This window comes from Ixodes scapularis, unplaced genomic scaffold (genome assembly GCF_016920785.2).
Source record: "Ixodes scapularis isolate PalLabHiFi unplaced genomic scaffold, ASM1692078v2 PGA_scaffold0__279_contigs__length_252992795, whole genome shotgun sequence".
Lineage (NCBI taxonomy): Eukaryota > Metazoa > Arthropoda > Arachnida > Ixodida > Ixodidae > Ixodes > Ixodes scapularis.
The window spans coordinates 240,463,643-240,487,822 of NW_024609835.1; the positions used below are offsets into that span (position 1 = coordinate 240,463,643).

General features: G+C 50.5%; 1 protein-coding gene across 6 annotated transcripts in view; it reads right to left on the bottom strand.

Annotated features, from left to right (window-relative positions):
• Positions 1-24,180, bottom strand: part of LOC8043368 (talin-2) — a 292,667-nt gene that overhangs the window by 94,826 nt on the left and 173,661 nt on the right. For 5 of the 6 annotated variants that reach the window (XM_040206599.3, XM_029972690.3, XM_029972691.4 and 2 more), the window contains exon 2: positions 11,334-11,503. In XM_040206599.3, the coding sequence (XP_040062533.1) occupies positions 11,334-11,469 (136 nt within the window). In that variant the 5' untranslated portion in view covers positions 11,470-11,503. Of the gene's footprint in view, positions 1-11,333; positions 11,504-13,275; positions 13,354-24,180 lie in introns of those variants that run through there. The other variant, XM_042291033.1, reaches the window with a different exon arrangement.

Sequence of the window (24,180 nt, forward strand, 5' to 3'; positions counted from 1 at the left end):
ATACATCAAAAAGTACTCGAAATAAAGTATCTTGGGTAGAGTATTCGAGATAGGCTCAAGTCTGAATTCTCACACCGCCTGGTGACAGTTACAAAATTGCAAAGGGGAAGCAAATTGGCTTAAAAGGGAGACGGGAGGAGTAATACATTTGGTGTTTAGTTTCTAGGCTAGGTGGCGCAAGCACTGATGGAAGCGGTATTCGACCTTTCGTAGCAGCTTCTGTAGCAGACAAAATACGGTTTGGAGCAGCCGCTGACGCTTTTGGAGGAGATTCCAACGTCCGTAGGCGTAGACTTCGGGGGGGTATCGGGGCTCGTGCCCCCCCCCCCCCCCCCTTCCGGGGCCAGGCCATCATCCTTACCGAGACGCTGTTTACGTGCCATGTAACGAGCTTCTATAGTAGTGGCATGTAAACACAAAAACGCCCACGTTGCCTTTACTGACAAAATACATGGGAAATGAAATCCCAGCGTGCTTTCGCTAGCTTCAATCTCCAGTTCTGGCGAAAAGGTAACGCGCAGCACCCCTCCTCCCTTCCTGCCCCCTGCCCCGCCCCGCCCCGCCCGGGAAAACGGAAAGTCTACGACGCTGCCAACGTCTGTTAGCACATCACTCGGAACTGAAAAAGTGACAGCATCGCTAAATAAGTCCATCTATGATAATGACTGTGGATTTCTCTTGATACTGGACCATATTACTTATTACGTCTTGTAATAAAAATAGACGGGGTGCTGAAGGAACACACAACCTTATTTTTAGAACTAAGGTACTGGTCAGAGTAGGTTTCATTTAAAATGGGTACTAAAAAAATTGTTGAAGAATTAATCATAGCGCAACAGTTCAGTTGGGATAAAGCCTCTCTACCCTCCGATTTTTACACCCGGTAGTTTATTTAGCCTATAAATATCATTTCTGTAAAGTGACTGCAAAAACCAGCACATGAGCAGTATGTCTATCAATAAAAAATGCGCCCCCCCCCCTCCAAGTTTTAAAAACCTACCCAACTCAAAACTCTAATATTATAAACTGCAAAAACGGGCCCCCACAAAAATAAAAACCTACGCTTGGGCTTTAAAATTGACGATCCTTTTTGGCGTGCTGAAACCAGAGTGAAGTCAAAGTTCGCTGCTTTTTGCATCGACAGCTGAGCGGGAACTACTTTAACTATCGCATTTATAAAAAAAAAAGACACGCGTTTTTTGTTTGTTTTTGTTTCTTGTAGTAGTTTTTTTAATTAGAAATCTGCCTAAAATCAAGAATAAAAAAAAAAAAGGTAGACCTGAAACAGTTTTGAGCATGATTTCCGAGCCTACCGCATTCACGCAGGCACTCACCCATGACAACCGTTGCCTTAACTGGTGCCAAGCGGTAAAGCTCAACGCGCGCGCTGGTGAGAGGCGGCAAGGGAGCATGCGGCGGGCACGATAATCGAGTGATCTCATCGGGAGTCCAATACCCTGGTTCTGCCTTATCAGAGTAGCCGCCATCCCACTATTTTGCAACGTTTTCTAGCGACTTTTCGCTCCCGACATCGCCGACAGCGTCTGGAAATTTAGACGATGTCGAAGATCAACCCGCCAGTGCATCAACTGGCCAGCGCGGTTGACGAGCATTCTCTCAATCTTTTTACACCTTAATTCATAGCGCAGCCGAGGCCCGCCAATGAGACCGATCGAACAGCGTCAAAACGCGACGTCGTGGCATTCGTACATCTTTCTGCGCGCGTTATTGCATCGATTAAGGCAATCAAGTACAGCGAATGCCCGAGGACACACATTTAGTATGCGTGTTCGTAGTTAGGGTCTTCGACTGTGCTCTGACGTAAGATGAGACAAACTATACTGAGGTCAGTAGAGACGCTGTGAAGTATATAGTTGTATAATTTTCCTTTCTTCCTACTTCTCTCAATAAAAGAGTCGACCAATAAAAAAAATATTTTTAAGTTTTGCTTCGCTTAAGTCCTGTCGGTGCGAGTTTAGCGCAGTTCTTGACAAAAATGGCATTTGGGCGCAAGGTGTATAGCAGACTTTCGTTCATGGCGCAATTTGGCGCAAATGGCACAGCGCTTCCATCCCTGCACAAGCTACCGCCCGATATAAAGGGTACAACCGCTAGCATCCATCCATTCAGAAATCAAATAAATTTAGCAATCTAAAAAGAAATAACTTTTTCGGTTAGTTTTGGTGCAACGTTTGCGCTTGGGAGCGGGACGGCGTAGCGAAAGTGGATAGGCGCAAACTGGCGCCGCAGCGCTTTTGTACCCCTGCATCAGGATCCCAGATTTGACCCCATGGTTCTATTTTGTGAGCAAATCCCAATGAGCCGCGGCAACATTCGAGGAACTCCTTATCCAGACAGTGCGGGACGGGTCCTTTTACGGGACGTGTGAGGGTATTAAAGTATAAAGAACGTTGGCGTCCTCGAAGGCTAGCACGCACATCGAGATATCGCAGCAGCCCAAGATGGAAATAGCTGTAGTAGGCAACTTTACACAGCGGGGAAATTGAGCTGCCCTCAAACGGCGCCCGATATATCAGCAACAGACAAGCGATTTGGCCAGTACTTCAGTCTTTTCGCTCGTGCGCAGACTTTGTCCACTCCCAAGTTTCCTGTCCGGCTGGCTGGGGTCGTCGTCGTCTCTGCTGGAACTGGCGGCCAGTTGCAGTCGCCGCCAACGCGAGGAATGCATCAGCATTCAGTGCTGGGATTAATTTTTCCGACTGAGAGAAGGATGAAACTGCAACCCGGCAACGGTCCGTATACTGTTGTCTTCGGAGTCTGCCCTCCCGGACGTCGGCGGTTTCGGATGGAGCCAGCACAACCTCTCGATCGCCGCCTACAGTAGACCTATACACTCAAGGATGATAAGGAGGAAGCTTCTCGAACCTTCAGACATTATGTGCGCCACTTAGGTATGTGTAGTTGCATTAATTTTATAACACGAGCGCAGTTTCAAAGTGCCCGTGAGCAAGCATGCTCGGTTCACCGCGGCGTACACGCGGTGAACCAAACCTCATATCGTTGCGCACGCGTCGCGTCGTAAGAGCAAAGGAAAGTGGACGGAACGTCGATCCAGTCCAGTTCAAACCACGCACGTCCAAAGGAAAGACGGCTGCGTGCACCGGGACAATACATGCTAACAGATCTAAAACGTAGCTGTTGCAGTTGAGGAGTCGTGGGATCCCGCACACAGAGCAGTTTCGACGTTGAACGCCTCCCTCACAACACGTTCTGACATTGAGGTTGTCGGTATGGCGAGGGTTCATGAACCATCCTGCAATCGTATCGTTCCAGGAAAACACGGTCCAGCCAAACGAGCCAACTAGGACTGTGAAAGCAAACGCCTTCCTCGATCTATATAACATCGGCACGCCACTCTTAAAGTTGTCCATTCGGAAATATTGTGAGCCGCCTGGACGGCTCCGAGGCGAGATGCCGGCCCAAGGATCCCCGGGTGGCGGGTTCGAATCCCAGACGAGGGTGTCCTTCTTTTTGTGCGAGAAGCGCTAAGTAGATTCACTCACCCTCAAACTCACACTCACACTCACACCAGAAAAACGGTCATTCACGTCGCGCTGACTTTCAACTCAAATTGTATTTTCGTCTTCTTTCGTTTTTTTTTTTTTTTTTTACCCGTCTTAAAATTGTCATCTCACTTCATTCTCTTCTGTACAAAACAATTAGCAATGTCTATCGCACATTACCTTCGAGAATCGAGAAAAAACAATTCTTTTTCCGTTAGCGTTATGGATGGACTGCTAACACAGGTGTCACTTCTTTTTATGATGTGAGCTTCCTCTATTATCTCACGTGTTAACTGATGATGGTTCTTTGCGATTATGGTGCTATTTTCGAAGTCCGCGGCGCACCCACAGGTTAGCTAATCGGGTGTTGTTGTTGTGTTCCCTTAATCTGTCGTTAATACATCTTCCAGTTTGTCCTATGTATTGTTTGCCGCACGATAGGGGAAAGGAATAAATCACTCCTTCTGAGCAAGGTATGTATGGGGTTTTATGCTTTTTAGTGCAGACGGTATTAGTTTTTGGTATGGCGTTAACTTTTTTACAAAGGACTGATAGTTTGATGGGGGCAGAAAAGACTACGTCGATGTTTGCGCGATTCCCAATCTTCTTCAGGTTATGAGAAATGTTATGAATGTAGGGGATGACTACCGGTCTCTGGTTACTGAATCTTTCGCGTGGCTTGCGGGATGTGATTTGACCTTTTTTAATCTGCTCAAGGAGACTTTCGGCGACTGAAGTTAATATACTATGTGAAGGATATCCCGCACTTACTATCCTAGATACTTGTCCTGTGAAGCTTGTTAGGCCTGAATGTGGGCAGGACTTGAAAATAGAGTTTTTGAAGCACTGATTGACTATGCCTCTCTTTACCAATTTGGAATGCGCCGAATTATAATTGAGGAGTGGTTTTTTCCCTCTTGGCTCATACGACCAACAGACATGACGGGGCTGAAAGGACAATCTTAGGTCCAGAAATCTTAGGGATCCTAGCTCTGGAAGCTCGTGCGTAATCTCCAAAGGGTTTAAGCATGTTTTAAACTTGACGAGCACATTGGGCACATGAATCGGGAGGTCTTTTTCGTTGGTGTCCAGGAGTATCAAATAGTCATCAACGTAGCGGAACACTTTCACAACAGTCGAGGAATTTAAGCTCTTTTGAAGCAGTCTGTCGTGGTGTGCTAGGAATAAATCACTGAGAATTGGCGCTATGCAGGATCCAATGCAGACTCCTTTTTTTTTGAAGGTATGTGTTACCGTTCCAAGACACGAAGGTAGACCTGAGGTAAAACCTGAGCAAATCAAGAAAGTTGCTTTGGGAAAGTCCTGAGGTATTCTGGAAAGCTATGGCACCATACGAGTCAATGCTGGCTTCAATGCACTCTAAAAGGCGTACCTGAGGTAAAGCATAGTATAAGTCTTTGATGTCAATTGAGAAGGCCTGGTATTGGTTGGCGCTGTGTTCTTGTAAAAAGCTTATGACCTCATATGAGTTTTTTACCAAAAAGGGGTCATCAACTGTTAATAAATTAAGTCTTTTTTGTAAAAATATAGCCAAAGATTTTTGCCAGGTGTCTCTTTCTGACACAATAACTCGCAAGGGACACTCAAACTTGTGCGTCTTGGCGCTGAAAAATATTTCTAAGCTAAGGTGTTTGCTTTTTTCAAAAGAAGGGCAAGGCTCTTTTATATTTAAGTCCTGAAGGAGCCTTTTAGCTTCACATTTTACTTTTGTTAATGAGATGCCGTCGTGACGTTGGAACACAGATTCGATTGCTAAAAGGGCTTTTACCCCGAACTCCTCTTTGGGCATGACAACAAAACCGCCTTCTTTGTCTGCTGGTGTTAAGGTTAAGGAATTCTCCTTCAAGTAATCTTCAACCTTTTTGATTGGCAGATGTCTTACAGAAGGTTTATATCGTGATAAAACGTCTACGCCCTCTGAAGTGCATCTATCACACTCAGATAAGGAAGCCCTTCTTGACACTTGCCTTACTAGAGACAGTAGCTCAGGTGCCGATTTTTTGGGTTCTACGGCGAACTTGGGTCCCATACTGAGAACGTGCTGCACATGTTGCGGTAACTGTACGTCTCCGATGATGTGTACAAAATTGCAGGGACTCGTGGTTTTCTTTGGTGTGATCGCGCGAAGATGGTTTAGGGTGAGACGCCAGAGAAACTCCGTCGTTCTTTCAGTAGTGTAAGAAATCTCTCGCCATCTCTTTTTTCCCGTCGAAGGACTTGCGTTGTCACAGAGTTTAAAGTGAAGGCAATCACGGTAATGTCTTGTTTGCCTATGCCACTCGGATTGTAAGATCTTGCATACTCTCCTCCCGTGACCTACAGAGGGGGTAAAGCCTCCAAACAGCTTAGAAATATTTTTCAGCGCCAAGACGCACAAGGTTGAGTGTCCCTTGCGAGTTATTGTGTCAGAAAGAGACACCTGGCAAAAATCTTTGGCTATATTTTTACAAAAAAGACTTAATTTATTAACAGTTGATGACCCCTTTTTGGTAAAAAACTCATATGAGGTCATAAGCTTTTTACAAGAACACAGCGCCAACCAATACCAGGCCTTCTCAATTGACATCAAAGACTTATACTATGCTTTACCTCAGGTACGCCTTTTAGAGTGCATTGAAGCCAGCATTGACTCGTATGGTGCCATAGCATTCCAGAATACCTCAGGACTTTCCCAAAGCAACTTTCTTGATTTGCTCAGGTTTTACCTCAGGTCTACCTTCGTGTCTTGGAACGGTAACACATACCTTCAAAAAAAAAGGAGTCTGCATTGGATCCTGCATAGCGCCAATTCTCAGTGATTTATTCCTAGCACACCACGACAGACTGCTTCAAAAGAGCTTAAATTCCTCGACTGTTGTGAAAGTGTTCCGCTACGTTGATGACTATTTGATACTCCTGGACACCAACGAAAAAGACCTCCCGATTCATGTGCCCAATGTGCTCGTCAAGTTTAAAACATGCTTAAACCCTTTGGAGATTACGCACGAGCTTCCAGAGCTAGGATCCCTAAGATTTCTGGACCTAAGATTGTCCTTTCAGCCCCGTCATGTCTGTTGGTCGTATGAGCCAAGAGGCAAAAAACCACTCCTCAATTATAATTCGGCGCATTCCAAATTAGTAAAGAGAGGCATAGTCAATCAGTGCTTCAAAAACTCTATTTTCAAGTCCTGCCCACATTCAGGCCTAACAAGCTTCACAGGACAAGTATCTAGGATAGTAAGTGCGGGATATCCTTCACATATATTAACTTCAGTCGCCGAAAGTCTCCTTAAACAGATTAAAAAAGGCCAAATCACATCCCGCAAGCCACGCGAAAGATTCAGTAACCAGAGACCGGTAGTCATCCCCTACATTCATAACATTTCTCATAACCTGAAGAAGATTGGGAATCGCGCAAACATCGACGTAGTCTTTTCTGCCCCCATCAAACTATCAGTCCTTTGTAAAAAAGTTAACGCCATACCAAAAACTAATACCGTCTGCACTAAAAAGCATAAAACCCCATACATACCTTGCTCAGAAGGAGTGATTTATTCCTTTCCCCTATCGTGCGGCAAACAATGCATAGGACAAACTGGAAGATGTATTAACGACAGATTAAGGGAACACAACAACAACACCCGATTAGCTAACTCAGGACTTTTGGGCATTCACTGCCGTGATTGTGGGTGCGCCGCGGACTTCGAAAATAGCACCATAATCGCAAAGAACCATCATCAGTTAACACGTGAGATAATAGAGGCAGCTCACATCATAAAAAGAAGTGACACCTGTGTTAGCAGTCCATCCATAACGCTAACGGAAAAAGAATTGTTTTTTCTCGATTCTCGAAGGTAATGTGCGATAGACATTGCTAATTGTTTTGTACAGAAGAGAATGAAGTGAGATGACAATTTTAAGACGGGTAAAAAAAAAAAAAAAAAAAAACGAAAGAAGACGAAAATACAATTTGAGTTGAAAGTCAGCGCGACGTGAATGACCGTTTTTCTGGTGTGAGTGTGAGTGTGAGTTTGAGGGTGAGTGAATCTACTTAGCGCTTCTCGCACAATATGAATACCCAACTCGCCCGAGCATCCATTCTAAGGTGTCCTTCTTTAACGGAAAACGTGCCATGCAACTGAGATTGCACGTCAAAAGGTTCCCAGGTGTTACTGACTTCACAAATATCACACACACACAGACACTAGTATTTTGTGTGCGTCTGATTTTTCTGCTCCGTGAAGTCCGTGATATGTTCAAGCAACTGGCCCTAACTGCAGTGCTGTTAAGATATAGACCCCAGGTGGTCGAACTGAATCCTCGGGGTGTGCGAGACGGCCTCCTTCATTCGTTCGGCACGGCAAACCCCCGAATATTATTTTGGATGGATCTCGTCAACGTGGCGTTCTCGTTCCTCCACGTAGCCCGACCAAGACTTCTCAAATTGGTGACCATCCAGAGCTCTTCTCAAAAACGCCATCACACACGACGACGACGCAAAACATGCAATGGCTACGCACAAAACATTTACTACATACAAAACACGAAGCTATGGTCGAAGCTGCTGGGAAGGAAGCTGGGAGCAACCGACGTTCCGTTATAACCTCTTCGGGGCGGCGGCCAGGAAAGTCCGGGAATGCATGGAGATGAATGATGCCTGCCAGCTAGGACCGGCCCCATTTCATTTCTAAAAAAGTCATTTTCGAAAATTGCTGGTAACTTTTCAGTCAGGTAAAATTAAATTGTGAAACTTTGGCACCTTGTCCCAACCGATATAGCGCTACATCCGACTGGATACGCGTTCCGCGACGCGCAGATTATTTTTGCGGCAAGAAAACACTGTCTCCTTTTCTCCCAAACACTTAAACAAAATCTAAAACACTTCTCGCAAAAAAAAAAAAATAACGAGTCAGAGGTGAATTCTGGCGTATTTTTATCCCGTGAATCAGAATATCACGTTCATTTTCGCCGAAGATGTAATTAAACGCGAGAAAACACGATAAAAGCTCTGACCAGTCGTGATGTCCTACCCAGATCTTTGGGCCGCCGCCTGCGTGTCGCTGGTGTGGACAGCGCTTGCAATTGCAAGCTTGCCAGGTGTATAGTTCCGCTCCGACGTCAGTCGTGACGTCTCTTTCTGACCTTTTTTGAAAATGGCGAGAGTGCGCGTGCATAGCTTTGACAGGCGCTGAAAATGCGCGAGAGTAGAGATTCCGAAAACTACTAATTTGACGTCAAACCCCGGGAAGGAGGGGCTTCGGCAATACTTTAAAAATTAAAATCTGAAGCCTCCGTACAGCCACTTAAAAAATAATCTCGATATTCGTGCTCCTGGAGGCCGAATGAAAGCCATTGAAGTGTTTTTTTTTTTTCTTCTCAGATACAGAATTGCTTTAACACTTCCACTAGAATATATACGACAATTTATTTCACTACCAAGCTGCTTTATAGATTTCACCACGTTATTTAAATAAAAACGGCTGTCGGAGCTTAAAGAGCCTGCCAAATCAGCGCATGTCTAAGCCCGTTCAGCGCAGAGCGTTGCCAAGGAAAGCTTACTCCAGAGGAAAACATAGGCCCCACGACCGGACTGAAAGATTTCTCCAGGAAGCCGCACATTTTGCAGACAGTCCAACAGCTTTGGCCCCTCTTTCGTTTGTCATCAGACTCGCCCAGGCCGCCTATCCCCGGCCCGCTACGAAGCCTCCGCGTGACGCCCTCGGGGAACTTTCCCGCACGATAAACTCGAATCTTCTCCGAGGTGCCGCGGTACCAATTTCTCTAAAAGATGGTCGCAAATTTGCAGATTAGAAAAGCGACAAATTAAAGCTATATCACGTAATGCAATACTGCTTCCGATCTAGCAGCTGCGACGTCGAGCAGCCCAGCTTTCACCACGCTTTTTTTGTCGCACGATGTCGCAACTCCGAGATCGCGAATAAAATCGCACATTGTGAATCGGGCATAAGGCGAGACCGGAAAAATTCCCAGCAAAAGTCTCTTCGGAGCCCCGTTTCGACTACTGCGCGAAAGAGAGGAGAAAGCCGGGGCGTTCCCTAGAGCGTTCGACGGCCGGCATAGCATTCGTTCATTTCTGCTGGCAGCAGGTCCTTTGGGAAGGGGAAATATTCAAACCCGGACTATCCTGTCCAACTCCCTCAAATCTGTCTGACAGGCTATTTATGCGGGCTATTTATGCGCGCACAGATGTTCATGAAAGCACGAGTTACGAAGGTCCAAACGCGAAAATAAGACTGCGTTTCAGAGTCCGACAGACGCGCCCTCGTCAACTCGCATCTTCCGACGTAGACCGAACGGCTTTACCAGGCTCCCTCCGATTCATTTGGTTTTCCATCGCGCCTCGTCATCGCGAACCTCTCAGAGCGCATGTTTTCTACAGGGCAGACACGACGACAATCCGCGAATATTCTGAATATTTCAGCCACGTATATCGAGTGTGCGTCGTGATCTTTACTGCACCCGTCGTGCAATCGAAAGAGCTGAAACATCTCCGCATACGAAACATAACGCGCACTAGCGTACCCCGTGACGACGACCTCCCGCCCTTTGCCATAAAAAAAGAAGCTAAGTTAACGCCGCGGGCAAGTACGCGATGCACGCCCCTTTCGGCGAGGGGTCGCGCCAGTAGCCCATAGACAACAAGGCCGTAGTGCTGAATTTTCTAAGTCACCCACTGTTACGTAAAACGGCAAGGGTCGCATACAAAAAGTCCGAGGAGGAAGTTCCGAGGACGCAAACTGCCGCCTTCTGGACGCCAAGTCGCGGCCTGGCGTATCATGTTAGGTGGGGGAGGCGCGTTCGGTCGAAGTGGTCCTATGTCAGGTGGTCTGCTTGGAAACACGAACGGTTTTTCGGTGAGAGAGGGGGGGGGTACAGTATATGGAGGCACATTGCCTCATCTCGAAATTTACGAAACGAGCAGACAACACGCTGACACGTTGGAGTCTGTGTTCCGAGTGGCCCGGGGGATGTGTGTATGCAAGGTCCCTGCTTTAGGGTCAAGAGGGCAGACCACAGGGAAATGACCCGTGGGAAAGGAACGTTCCCACGCTCGGTGTGCGAGCTCGGGGTTAAGGACAAGGAAGAAAGAACAATGCGACAAGAGACTAGGAAGCAAACGGACGCATCCGGTCATCGAGCGGGGCGACGAGACCGCTGGCGACGGCCCCCACGCCAAACACACGACCAAGTCCTACGGTGATTCGGTGTGCGATCTCAAGAAGTGGGTGCGAGGCCAGGGGGTGCCGCCCATCGTGAGTCAAGCTAACCACCGGAACGTCAACACCTTGGACGGTCCGTCCAAGGTGGAGACAAGACCTAACAAGACCTTTTGGCGGCTGTGGTGATCCGAAGTGTTACACGCCAGCGCGGAAAGAGGACATCTGCAAATGACCCTCCGCGAGCCTGGGACTCTGTCGCCCCTACGCCGAGCATCCTCCCGAGCAGGGCCATACTTCCTTCTATACCTTAGGCTAGCAAAGCAAGTGGCGCTGACCACAGAGCGCTGCTGACGTTTCGCGGCACTCTGAGATCGCCAAGTGGTTCGGTCCGTCCTCGCTGTCGTGTGCTCGTCATCTCCTCCGTGGGAATGGCTATGGGAGAAGACGGACGATCCGAGGGCGCGTCGTCACGTGATCAATCCGTCCGTGGTTAAGCCCGTCGTGTGAATCTCCCATACGTGACGTAGAGCGTCCGGCTACTACGGCCTCGTTGTCCAAAAGGGATGTTGGTTCTCGCCTTCCTCTCCTCCCAGGACCCTCCCCCTGCCGGCTGCGCCGACGCACTCACCGTCTCCGAGGGCCGAGTCCGGCACCTTGTCCCGGATGACTCGGCAGGCGTCGTAGACGAGCGTGCCCGGGTCGAACTGGATCGTCTTGATCACCTTGTTCTCCGGCACGCTGATCTTCAGCGACAGCGTGGCCATGTCGTGACGCCCCGCTCGCACTCCTGGCACCGTCCTGCAGGGGGAGAGAGAGGCACGGGCGTTAATCCGGGAACTACGCACCTTTCCAACGCCTACCACGCAGGCAAAAACATGCAGAGTCACTATCCAAGCAGCACGGAGTACGGCCATGCGTTGGCCAATGGCTGGCGATGGTCTTCTGGCCAATGGCCAAAGAGTGGCAATTCATCGGACAATGCTTGGCCGATGGCTGATGGCCAATGGCCAGAGAAAGACCAGTCATCGGCCAATGGCTGGCCACTGTCTGACTACTGGTCAAAAGACCACCGCTAGCCATTAGCCAATGATTGAGACACCCTGCGCTGCTTGGGTATGGTCTGTGAACAAATGCGCAGCATCTGATGTCCCGCGAAAGAAAGACAGCTACAGCGCGTAATCAGAACGCGTTCCAAGGAGACAAAGATGGCTGCACGCAGAAGACGATAATTGGAATAGTCTATACGTGCTTCGCTCGTAGAGACCATCTGTCTACTCGCCAATCGTGCTCAGAGAACGGAGACATTTTGCAAGCTTGGGCTTCGTACCGCTCCGAATAAACGTAGCCGTCCACTGCTGGCCGCGCCGAAAGCTCGAAGCAGCCGGCGACGAAAACATAACGCTGCCGAAGGAAGTCCTAAACAATATTCCGCGGGAGTCACCGATACCCCGGCACCAAGTTGCGCTACCAAATGGGTCACTCGAGATACTACTATGGGTTGCTGCACTTTATGCGCGAGCGAAGCCGAAGCTGCCAACAAGGGCATGTCACCTCGAGCGATGCTTGACGATGACGCTGAAAGCCCTGAGCTCGCTCTTGAAGCTACCGTTACGCATCGGCCTTAAAGTAAAACGGAGTAGAAGCATTTCGCTCGCGCTCGCTCATTACTTTGGCAGTGAAGCGTGGCTTCCGTGAGAGTGAAACGGCCACCGGTTCTGGCGCGCGTGTCCAGCAACAAAGCTGCGCGTTTGCGATCACGTGACGATGACTGCTGGGGTCGCCCGACTTTCTGTCCACGGGAGACGAAAATCGGTGCTTCACAACACGAGAGAAGCGAGTGGCTGGATCACCACGAGACAGACGCACACACCGCCAATGCCATCCGAATGGGCAGATCACGGTCCTAGGATGACTCGGACTGCTTGGCTCGAACAAAATCCCGTGACAGCAGGGCGGAGACACCGGGACGAGGGAATCGTGTCTGCCGCCTGGCGCGACACCGGGCCGTGGGTAAGGACGGCTACCGTCATAAAGACCAGACCGCGCGTCTCTCAGGAATCGTGGAGAGCGGCACGAGAAGAGGCTGGAGGAATTCCGAGACCAGGGCACAAACGAGAGTCCAGAACGGAGGCTGGGCGCGCTTCAGGCTCACCGAGGAACACTCGCACGTTTCTCCCAAAACATCCGTGCCAAGCCCTTCCCCACCCCTCCCCCCTTCCCTAAGGACGGCCGCGTCCAGAGCACAGCGGACAAACCGAAAGCCACGACGCCCAGCGACGGTCGAGGGTGCACCGGAGGGAGCCAGCACGGCGCCCCGTTCGGGACGTCCCGGAAGGGGGTCCCGAGAATCGAGCAGACGCCAAACCCGGGCCGAGTTCCACCACACGCGGAACTGGTCAGACACTTCCGAGCAGCTCGAGTACGTCGAGGGCAAAGACGGTCGGCGCCACACCGGCCACCGCACTCTTCCATCGCGTAGTCCATGCGGGAAGGCTCCCCCAGCGCCCTTGGAACGAGTAGCCTCGGGGAGGCCGGGACGGAGCGAAGGGGCCTCGACTGCGCGTACGTACCGAGGGCGGGTCCCCCCGGGGGCTGCGGCGCTGGCCGGCCGCGGGTTCCCGCGCCGGGCACCGACTGCGGCAGCGGTCGCAGTGCGCGCTCGCGGACGGCGCACGCGCGGCCGCTGCCATTGGAGGCCCCGGACACCGCCTCCGCGCCCCGCCCACGCACGCCCGGGCCCCAAAAGAACCAGCGAAGGCACAGGCCACGCGTCGCTCGGCCGGGGCGTCGCCGTGGCGCGGAGGACCACCGGGGACCTTCGTGGCGTTAGCCACGAAGCTTCCCGTCGACCCAGAGACCGCGGGAAGCTGAACAGTGACGAGTCCGCCGCTGCGCTGACACCGAGAAAAGCCCTGCAGAGCGTGCTCTGCCTGGACGGCTCCCGAGCGTTGGGAGAAGCGCACTTGCGGGGGCGCAGCGCCACGCTGAAACGCTCCGTTGCACCTTGCGATGGACCACAGAGGAAGCAACGATCCACGGGAGCCAACCCAGTGCCGTTAGTGTCACGTGACCCTCAGGAAAAACACGGCGACGCGGGGGTGCGTAGTCACGTGTCGCGTTTACAACGCTGGACTGCGGTTCATCGCCAGGGAAAAGTCTAGCGGGACGGCGGCCGGTGTGGCCCACGGTGGGAGACAACGTTTTGAATCGCCTCTTCGCGTGCGACGAAGCGACCCCTCATCGCGGTTCGAAGGGACTCTCCCGGACTTACCCGCTCTCCGAGGATTCGAGCCATGACGCCCTCCGAACGATCCGCACGACGGGTCCCGAATAAGCTGGTCAGTATCCCTTCGCGCCGGCACTGACGCTGACGGAACGTCACCGTCCGAGGGGCGACGGAGGCCCGACTGCTCGGCGGCGCCTCGAGTCCAACTAGCGCCGTACACGAGGCGTACTCTGACATCGGATGGGCGGGCGGATTCCGCTCTGGCCGCTGCGAGGCGGGGCGGGTCCTACCCCGAGTCCGCCTCGATCGATGGAGGCACCCCAGCGTCGCCGAGCCGCGCGACCTCGCCACCCACGCCCCTCGAAACACAGCCGTCCCGGCGCTGGTCGGAGGGACGCCGTTCGGGACACAAACGCCAATGTCCAGTTTCGAGCTGACGGGGGGACCGTTTCTTCACTGAGAGTCGCTCGTACAGTCGTGCGCGCTACGAATCCAAGAAAACAAAATGGCTGCGCGCAGAGCACCGGCGGCGACGCCTCACCAGGGCTGGTGAAGGGACAGAAAGTGCCCTGGCAATAGGGTGCGAAGACGACTCAAAGGAGAGGTCGGGCTGCAGCTTAGAGGAGTGCCGCCGCACACGAAGCGCCCCTAAACGAGCGACGCTTAGAGGCTGTCTCCCTCACAGGTGCGGCCCATATTGGTGCTGAGTGCACAGCGATTGTCTTCTAGACTCGCATGAAGTTCGACCGCAGTCTAATATCCAACGGCGCCATTTAAGCAGATCCAAAAGTGTCTCGTCATGGCGCCCGTTGTCCTTCGCTCATCAGCTCGGGAGACCAAAGCCTCGGGGCCCTCTATGCGAAAACTCTCTACTTGACGTACAACGCTGCCAAAGCTGCTGGCGCGAGCGCGCGACTCACCTACAGCGTCTCGTTCGGGCGAGAGCGCCTGCGAACGATCCGCAAGATCAAACCGCACGCTCGAGCCAGCAGCGTCGTACATTAAGTACGACACGGGTTTGTACGCGCAGTCGTTTACACTACCGCCGCCGCTGGCAAACCTTTCCCTCGCCGGCTGTTTAGGCGAGTGTGGACGTTAATCCGACAGCCAAAGGCTCCGACCCGATCGGCTTAGCCGCTCACAGGCGGCACGCTCGCGTCGGTTCGGCTCGTCCGCCTTTCCAGCGCTTGTCGGCTTGCGGACGCAGCATCTGATATGCCGTAGGAGAAAGCCGGCGTTCCGTAGCCCGGCAAACAAAAATGGCGCTCGCAGAAGGAAAGTGTTGGAATAGTCTACAAGGAGCGTCCTCCCAAAGCCTAGAGGAAAAAGTTTGATGCCTTTTGTGCCCGAACATCGACGTATGACGACCTGCAGTCCTTGATTCTGTTGCACATAACGGGGAAAACGCCGCGCAAAAAACGAGGACTAGTAAGTACACAGGAGAGCGCTTGCCCCCTGTACTCCTCCTACTAATCCTTGTCTTTTGCGCTCCTTTTTTTATTTTTATTTTTGAGGGGGGAGAGGGGTAATTAGCTTGCCAGCAGTTGATTTTGGTTATGTTGCTCTGACGGTCACTGGTCACATTACATTTGACTACCGTCGCCCAGCGCTCTCAGAGCCGAGCCATGGCTCGGCTATTCGAGCTGCGGGGAGCAGCGCTATGTACTGCTCGAACGTCGAGAACGAGCGAACCTAATCGACGCCACATAACGCCTAACTCATCTCGCGCGTGAACATCGAACAAGTGCGGGGTTGAGAAGGGCGTGTGGAGACGCCCACCGAGGCCATCACTGGACAGCTCGGCATTCTGTACGCGTTGCATTCCAGTGCGGAAGGATCGGTAGACACATTGGAGAGCGTGGAGCGAAAGCTCGCGCTGCGAAGCCCGGAGATTCTGGGTTCCATACCTCTGCCCGATTTGGATGATCATCGTTCAGGCGTGCATCACTGCTGCGTGACGCGCATGAAAAACCCCAGCCTGCCTAACTTCACAGGCAAAATGTCTCCTACAGCGGAGCCACGATACGCTCCTTGGGGGTTGACTAACTTCCCGATGTGCCGACACGCAATGACTCGCATTCCGGCGCGTCTTACTCACCGAAACGCGTTTCTAGTGCCCCAACGGGAGCATCTGGCCTCCGTTTAAGTGTGAGCGTAGCGGAGGCTACAAGAGCGAGCTCCGGCCTTTTCCGCGTCCCTGCCGACCCCGCGTGCAGGTGCAGTGCAAGCACCGTTCGGGACACCGTGCTCGTGCTCGTAGCTTCGGCTGCACTCGCACACAGAGTAAAACCATAGCCTCCTCTATACTCACAAAGCCTAGCAGTTTGTATTTGTATTTCTTTGCCATTTTATTTTGGGGTGGCAAAAAGTTCGACGACGGAGCCATAAAGTGCCCGGTCGCAGATTTCTAGAGCGAGGATCTGCTAGCGCCAGGGGCCGTACCCAGAAAAAAATTTCGGGGGGGGGGGGGGGGGTTTCGGGGACAACGGCGGCCATTTTGACAATGTCTATTGTCTTGTTTTCGCCTATGAATCATGTGCATCGGTGGCATATAATGGAGAGTTATACCAAACCGGAGAACCGGTCCCGGTTTGGTACCCGGTAGCCGACCTGCGCCACTGCGCGTGCGCAGAGGTGAAGATTAAAATCGGCTGGCTGCAAGTGCACCGACCAAGGCAGTACACAGGCCCCCCCCCCCCCCCCCCCCCCCCCCCCCCCCCCCCCCCCTTGGTTACGGCCCTGGCTAGCGCAGAGCATTTTCCGAGGAACCTGGACGCCAGCGCACAGCTTTTGCAGCGGCGAGGGCCCGAAACATGGTTTTTCAAACCCGGCGAGAAAAGAAGCGGTAGCCCGAGGAACGCGAGCGGACATCCTATCGCTCGGGAGAAGTGTGTTTCGGCGCCTCGCCGCAGCGGGGGCGCCCGTCACCTGGCTTTCCTCTGATCCGTTGTCTGCCGCTCTACCTTTTCAACTACGGCGGCCGCGTCTCATGGCGATCTGCCAGGCTTTGTCAGGCTAAGTTCAAGAGGTGAGAGAGAAGTAACGTCAGCGTTCCGCAGTATAAAAAAACAGCAAAGGGGACGATGTAAATGATTTAAACATACAACCAATAAAATTGGTTATTGACTCGTTATCTGCACCGTTGACGTTTTTAATCTTCCAATTCCTTCTGGAGTATTTCCTGAACTGATGCAAGATGCAAAGGTTCTCTTACTTTATAAAAGCGGGGACAAAAATGTGTTGGGAAACTATAGGCCTATATCCATACTATCCACTTTTTCCGAAGGGTTTGAAAAAATTCTTCATATTAAACTATCAGCTAGGCTGGAACGCTACTCGCTATTAACAGATTGCCAACATGGCTTTAGAAAAGGAAGATCTACGGAATCGGCTCTGCAGTCCCAGAAAGAAGAAATAATTAATAATATCGAAAATAAACTTCTTAAGTAGTAACATACAAGGATTTTTCTGAAGCCTTTGACTTAATCACGGAATTCTTTTGAGAAAGCTACTACGCTACGGTATTCGGGGAGCTAGATTTTATTTATTTAAGTCTTATCTCGCTGAGCGGAGAAAATATGTTAAAATCAACAGTTCAGTATCATGCACCAAGCAGGTAGAAACAGGAGTACATCCAGGAAGTGTATTAGGCCCGCTATTATTTATTTTATTCACAAATGAAATTGAGCGTTGTGTTCCTGACTGCAAAGTTATAACCTATGCTGATGATACTACACTTTTTTTTGAAGGGCTATACATGTAACGAGATGAAACTGTCAGCAAAACGTATGCTCTCCAATCTTAGCCTTTGGGCTGAAGTAAATAGATTAAAAATTAACACGAGCAAAACCAAATGCATACTATTCCGTTCAAAAAACGTAACAGCCCCTTCTAATTTAAATATCAATTTAACTGCCGAAGACACTGAAATTGTGAAAACGTTTAAAATATTGCGTGTACTTTTTTCCGATACTTTATCATGGAATGACCATGTAAACTATATTCATCAAAAAGCCAGAAAGGCCGTAGGATTGCTATCGAGATATCGCTCTATTTCCACCCCATTTGTTAAGCAGATCATCTACAACGGTCTTGTCCAGTCATATTTTGTGTATTAATTGCCATCTGGTATGGGGCACCACTATACCTAACAGAATGTGAACACACTTCTATCCCTATAGAAAAAAACCGTAAGAGTGGTCGCTAATGTATCGTATTTTATCACACAGATCCGCTTTTCCTACGAGTTAAGATTGTTAGAACAACAAACATGTACAACTTCCGCCTCCTAGCTTCGTACAATGTTGCAGTAAATAGTGAACGTAGCCATATTCTCCCAATATCCAACTTACTTAGGAATACAAACATATATCGCACGCGTTTAAATGAACAGTGGTATACACCCACTCCCGAACGAACTATGGGCTAGGATCCATTAGGTACACTCTGCTATTCTTACTATATACGTTTCATGATAGGCACATTTTTCTCACAATTTGCCATTGGAAGTATTCATGCATATTCTATCTACCCTATGAATGTTAGTTATTTGCTATTGCTTTTCAAGTTGAAATGTTAACTGGTGTACTAAGGAACAATAATGTCTTATTTTATTTTGCTAATTTTTTGTTTCGTACTTTGAGCTAAAAGTACACCTATGTGTATTTTGCTTGTATTGTTGCGCATTCATGCACGTTTAACTGTTGTCGAATGCGAGCTGCCATCTTGGAGCTGGGGCCTCGTCAAGCTGCACTTGTTGCAGCTTTCTGTCCCAGCTGCCATGTTTCGCGTGAAAAAAAAAAATTAAGTATCGATCGATTGACTGATAGAGAAGGCCACGGTGAAACGAATCCGAGGAACGCGCGAGTGCAGCCTCGGTGGCATCCGAATAAGGGGCGCCTTTCTGATCGACCCGGCGAAGCAAAAGGCCGGCGCTGCTTGGGCGTCCCTTCCTCGCTCCCCAGCGACGGCGGGGAACGACCCAGGACGGTCCCGACTCCGGCAGAGCCCGGCCCCAGTGGCTACGGTGGGCCTTACGATAGACCGGAGCTCAGGCTACGAGCCATCCCGGCCAATGCCGTCTGACTGTCGCGTGACCCTGGGGGCGTAGAGTTGTTTCCTCAAGGAATACAACCATGGCGTAAATCCCAAGCGCGCGATTGTATTTTTTTTTTAAGACGCGTTACAAATGCGCTTTTTTCCGGCAACTAGGAAGCCTTGGCGGCCGCTTTTTTTTTTATTATTATTAACGACACACGTATTCCTCGTTTACACGCTAAAGGGGGAAGGGGAAAGGTGGGGGAGGGGCCCAAGCAAACACGCTCCAGTGCCTCACGCGTACACACGGATGCGGCATCAAGAGACTTGCTCGTTGGATAGGCCCTACCGGTACCGACGACACTACCTGCACGTTGTGCTTCTACACGCGCGTGAACATCGGACAAATGTGAGCAAACTACCAGTTAGCTCAGTTGTTGGAGCGCTCCACTGAAAATGGAGAGGTTGCTGGTTCGATTCCAGGACCAGGCGGGTTTTTTCAGCGCGCGCCAGTCACCTAGCTATGTGTGGGGCTCTGTGTTCGTCCTTCGGCCCCCTAGAGCCCCACGCCGAGGATTATCGCTTATTCTTTCCAGCTCGCCCGCTCCTTCGCATTAAATGCACTAACATCGTTATTGTCACGTGGGCCGACGCTTCTAACGCCGCACCGCGCAGTGTTGGGTTGTTTTCGTCGCCAAAACTCCCGTTGCTTGCCGCCAAATGCTGTCGGCCCTCATCATGTCGCCGCCGTCCTCGGTGGTCGTCGGTACGTCGCCGTCGGCTTTGCCCTGTTTCCTGTCACGAGCAGTCTTATGTCTAAAATCGAATTTGACGCCTCCCTTATGTAGTGCCTTCCTCGAGAGGCCCTTAATAAAATTAAATGGAATGAAATGAGAGAGCAAACAACGAGCGCGGGAGGGTCACCGTCGCCTCCCGCTCGCGAAAGACCGGGACGATCAAATAGGCCAATCAGGGCCCTGGATTTGCCCTATGGTTGTACTGCGAGAGGAAGTTCCAATACGCGGCAGGCGTGGCTCGAAAGAAAAAAATGCGACTTTCATCACGTTTTTTTTTTTTTTTTTTTTTTTAAGCTTTATTTTTTATATTATCAGGTGCCGTGAATATCGGCCGAGAAAGCTGGCCAGCGAACCTGTCCCTGTAGCTCTATTCCAGCTGCTAGGTGCCGTTCATTTCGCGCAAGTCGACGACAGTTTCGCTCTGACTGCGAGCGTACTGAAGCTATACTCCGTTTCACCTTATGATGTACCGCAGGAAAGGCTACAAGCGCGAGCTCCTTGCTTTAGGGCACATCTCCGCGGCACAAGCTCTCGTGAATAAGGGCAGCTGCCTACGCTGTGAGCTCGCGCTTCTAGCCTTCGTTGCGGTACAACATAAGGTGAAACGGAGTATACAAGACCGCCCTCGTGGCTTTCAGCGTCCCTGACCAGCATGCACGTTCGCGCAGCGAAAGCATCGTTCGGGCCAGCATGCTCGTGGTTTTAACTTAGGCCTCGCTCGCGCACCAAGTAAAAAGCATTATAATAGACGCCACATCGCGAGACACAGCCGCCGCGCTTCGTGCCCCGCACCCTCCTGGCCGGCGATGAAACAATAGGCCTCGCATCTTTCTCCCTCAAACGTCATCGCTAATAGGTCCCCCGCAGCGCCACTTGTTTCGCATCGCCACCCGTGCGTCTCGCAGCGTCTTACAACGACACCTGCGAGCGGCAATGCCAAAACCGACGCTTTGCGGCGTTTCTCGCCCAGGTTCAGCGTGTTTTGCGCTTTGGGGCGCGTCGGGGAACCACTAAGAATGACGTCATATGCGCGGGCCTTGTCTTTGAGCGGGATGAAAGCGCCCGAGCTGGGCCGAGGCAGAGGAACGCGCTGTCCGGGCCCCTCGAGGCGCCTGGGAGGGGGGAGAGCCTGACTCAACGCGCAATGAGCCGTGGCCAACGCGAGGCTTCCTTCCGGAGCGGGAGACGACGACGAGGGTGCTTCTCCCCGGCCGTGTTCTTTCTGCTTCCCGGGGTGGGGGGACGGCCGCCTCCCCGGACGGGACCTTTCTCGGAGCCAGGGCTGCCGCCATGACGCGCCCAGCGTCCCGCGCCTCGGGACGGGCTCCCCAGCCAGCGTCCGCGAGGAAGGGCCGTCCGAGAGGGGCTCGGGACCTCTACTCTCACAATAACAGTCGAGTCTCGTTTTCTTTCTGGTTTTTCCGGGGTAACACGCAATTCCGTTCCATCAAAATTTACGAAACTTTGCTCTCTTTTGACTTCTTCGGCAAGTCCAGGGAGGCTTTCCAGAGTCAGAATATCTGTAGCACACAAAAAACGAGCGATTCGAATGAAATTCTCCCTTCGTCTGCCGATACCGTACAGTTCGAGGCAAATTGTTCTACACATTAGTGAGTTTTAGGGAATCGTTTTTGCACATCCCATCCGGAACGATGAACCCTCCTGTACGCACTGCGCACTGCCCATCCTAACCGTATGGGATATGCAAAAGCGGTTCCCTAAAAGTCCCTACTGGCTGGTCTGCCTTCCCGTAACAGGAACTTGACACGGTTTTATTTTTGCTCCGCTGAAATGAAGCGAAAGATCTCGGGCAATCCGCGCCAAAAAAATTACATAAATAAATATAAGCTAGCTTTCCTTTTTTTAACGATCCCTTCGTCCTCGTCGCGACTCTCCCTCTCCCTCTTCGATCGCGCGTCGGCAACCTAGGCTAGCTGAAGAAGCGCGCAAAGAATGCCGCGCTGTGGACCCCTCTACAACTTTTGCGTCATGTAGCGGCGGCGTTTCGAAAGTACACTCCGGCGCTGAGAAGGGCGCCCAACTGATCACAGCGCTCGAAACCCGAAGACGAGAAGTACGCAGAAAGGGACGAGCACAAGTGACCGATTTTATCCAACGCGGTTGTCCGTCTAATATCAACAGTTGCGTTAGAGACATCCGAATCCCATAGACGCTTTAAAGGGATGCTGAACCGAAATTTTGATTCCACAAAACACGCGGTAAAAGCGTGCAACGGGATGCTACAAACACCAAAACATCACTCATACGGAGATATCTCGAACGGATGACCAAATTTTTCAAGAAAAGGAGGCGCATTTGACAGAGATGATGTCGTCATGTTTCTCCGAGAAGGAGAGGGAACGGCCCCGCGTCTTCTCCGCCTCGTGGCCTTGAGGGAGCGAAGCGAAGAGAGGAGAAAACTAGGTATATTGACGTCACGCGCCTCGTCGGCCTGGTTCAATCTCGACATCTTTTTCCAAAAATACGGCCATCCATTCGAGATATCACCTTAGGAGTAGTGGTGTAGGGATTGTAGCGTCCCGCCTACATTTCCTGCATTGTTTTTTAAAAATCCAAATTTCGGTTCACCCTTAAACACACGCGCCAGATTACAGCCGCCATTGCTGAGCTCGACTCCGCAAAGGCCAGTGCTGGGAAGAAGAACCGAATAAAATCTAAAATGGTAATAACCTGGACTGCTATGGTAATGATGAAGTGAAGTAAACAAACCAAGAGAAAAAAACAACTGAAGTTCGGTTATGACGGCGTACATGCACAGCTGCTTACATACCATGTTTTCTTTCCCCCACACCGGGATAACAATAAAAAGATGGTCTATTTTTAATTTGCCAAATCGTTTTGAATGCATGGCATTCATAAAGCCACTAAAATGCCTTTCGTTTTTGTTTATTGTTTTGTAAATATATGAAGTTGATAGAGTCCCAGTGTTACGTGAAGCTGCGATGTCACAGGGCCATACGATGCCACGGTGTCACAAAGGACCTGTAAATACTATGCATTTAGAGCACCTTTGGGACGAGCTCATGTGACGGTTCTGACATCATGGACGCTACATCCGCGAACGGGAAATCCCTAAGGCTTACCTTTAAAGGCTACGCATTCAAAAAGCTCGTTAAAGGGAAGATGGGGCACTTCTACGTTTGAGAAAAAACGCTTGAATTGCGTTCATTTGGCCTTTAGAATAACAGATATCAAAATTATATTTCAATGCGACGCGCCGGAGAGCCACAAGAGCAATTGCAAAATAGGGCTGAAGCCCCGCCCCCCTAGCCTTGGGCAGCCAAAAGAGCCGTCGATGACGTCACGGACAGCGACCCTCTTTCACGTTTTTCTCGCGTTTAACAATACTTACGCAGCAAATGGTTTAAGTATTCGGGTTCACGGGGTAAAAATACACTAGAATTCACTTCTAACTCATTTTTTCCAAGAAGCTCCGTAGCTTCCCTTTAAGACAAAAGCTTGGGTGAGTTGGTTCTACAAATCTAATCACGTACAAAAAAATAAAAGAAAAAAAGAACAGCATCGCGTTTATTATGTCTCAAAAACTCGTACAGCTCGCCTGTCTTTTTTTTTTTTTTTTTTATGAAACGTGGAGATTAATGTTGCTTTTTGCGTGCTTCGTGGCGCAAGAGCAACGACGCTTATCTTAGGCCAAACCGAATACATGAAATTGGATTAGTAAAAGTGCACATGACTGTAACCGGCTGAGCTTCGGGTAAAAAAGCTGAGGGACGCCTAAATGACACTACCTGCGAGCAGAGCAGGATGGAATGGAATGCAGTAACTCCGCGAAACAGGACAGGTGTTTGTGCGGAAGACTGTAGCAAATGAAAATAAGCAAAACAGTCTCCGCATGGTGCTCGCAAACCAGTGGATCCTCAACAAGAATCAGGTATCAAATAACAGTAGGTAAGGAAAGTGGCCAACTGTCAAGTGGCACAGCAGAACATCGCGGGGAAAAAAAACATGTTGCGATAAAATTGCCCTTTTTTATGGTCCTCGAATTGTCTCGAAAGTAGCTCAACACAACAATACATTAGCAAAACTTGTAACTCGGATAGTATGTCAAAATAACTTTGTTTCGGAAAACGTTCGAATTTCCATTTTAGTGCCCTCCCTCCTCCCGCCACCGCCTCCTCCTCCTCCTCCTCCTCCTCCTCCTCCTCCTCCTCCTCCTCCTCCTCCTCCCCCCCTCCGCCGTTGTTCTATATGTTTTTTTTTTTTCTTTAAAGGAAACGTTTTACTAGCGACATTGTACATTTGACGCTAGCGGCAGGCACTGGCTCACTGTGTCGGCAGTACAACTTACTGCTAACTAATTACAAAAAGTCTGAAGGAGCACGAAATAAATGCTCCGAAAAGCTTCTCCACATCCGCTCAAAAGCAGGAAACGT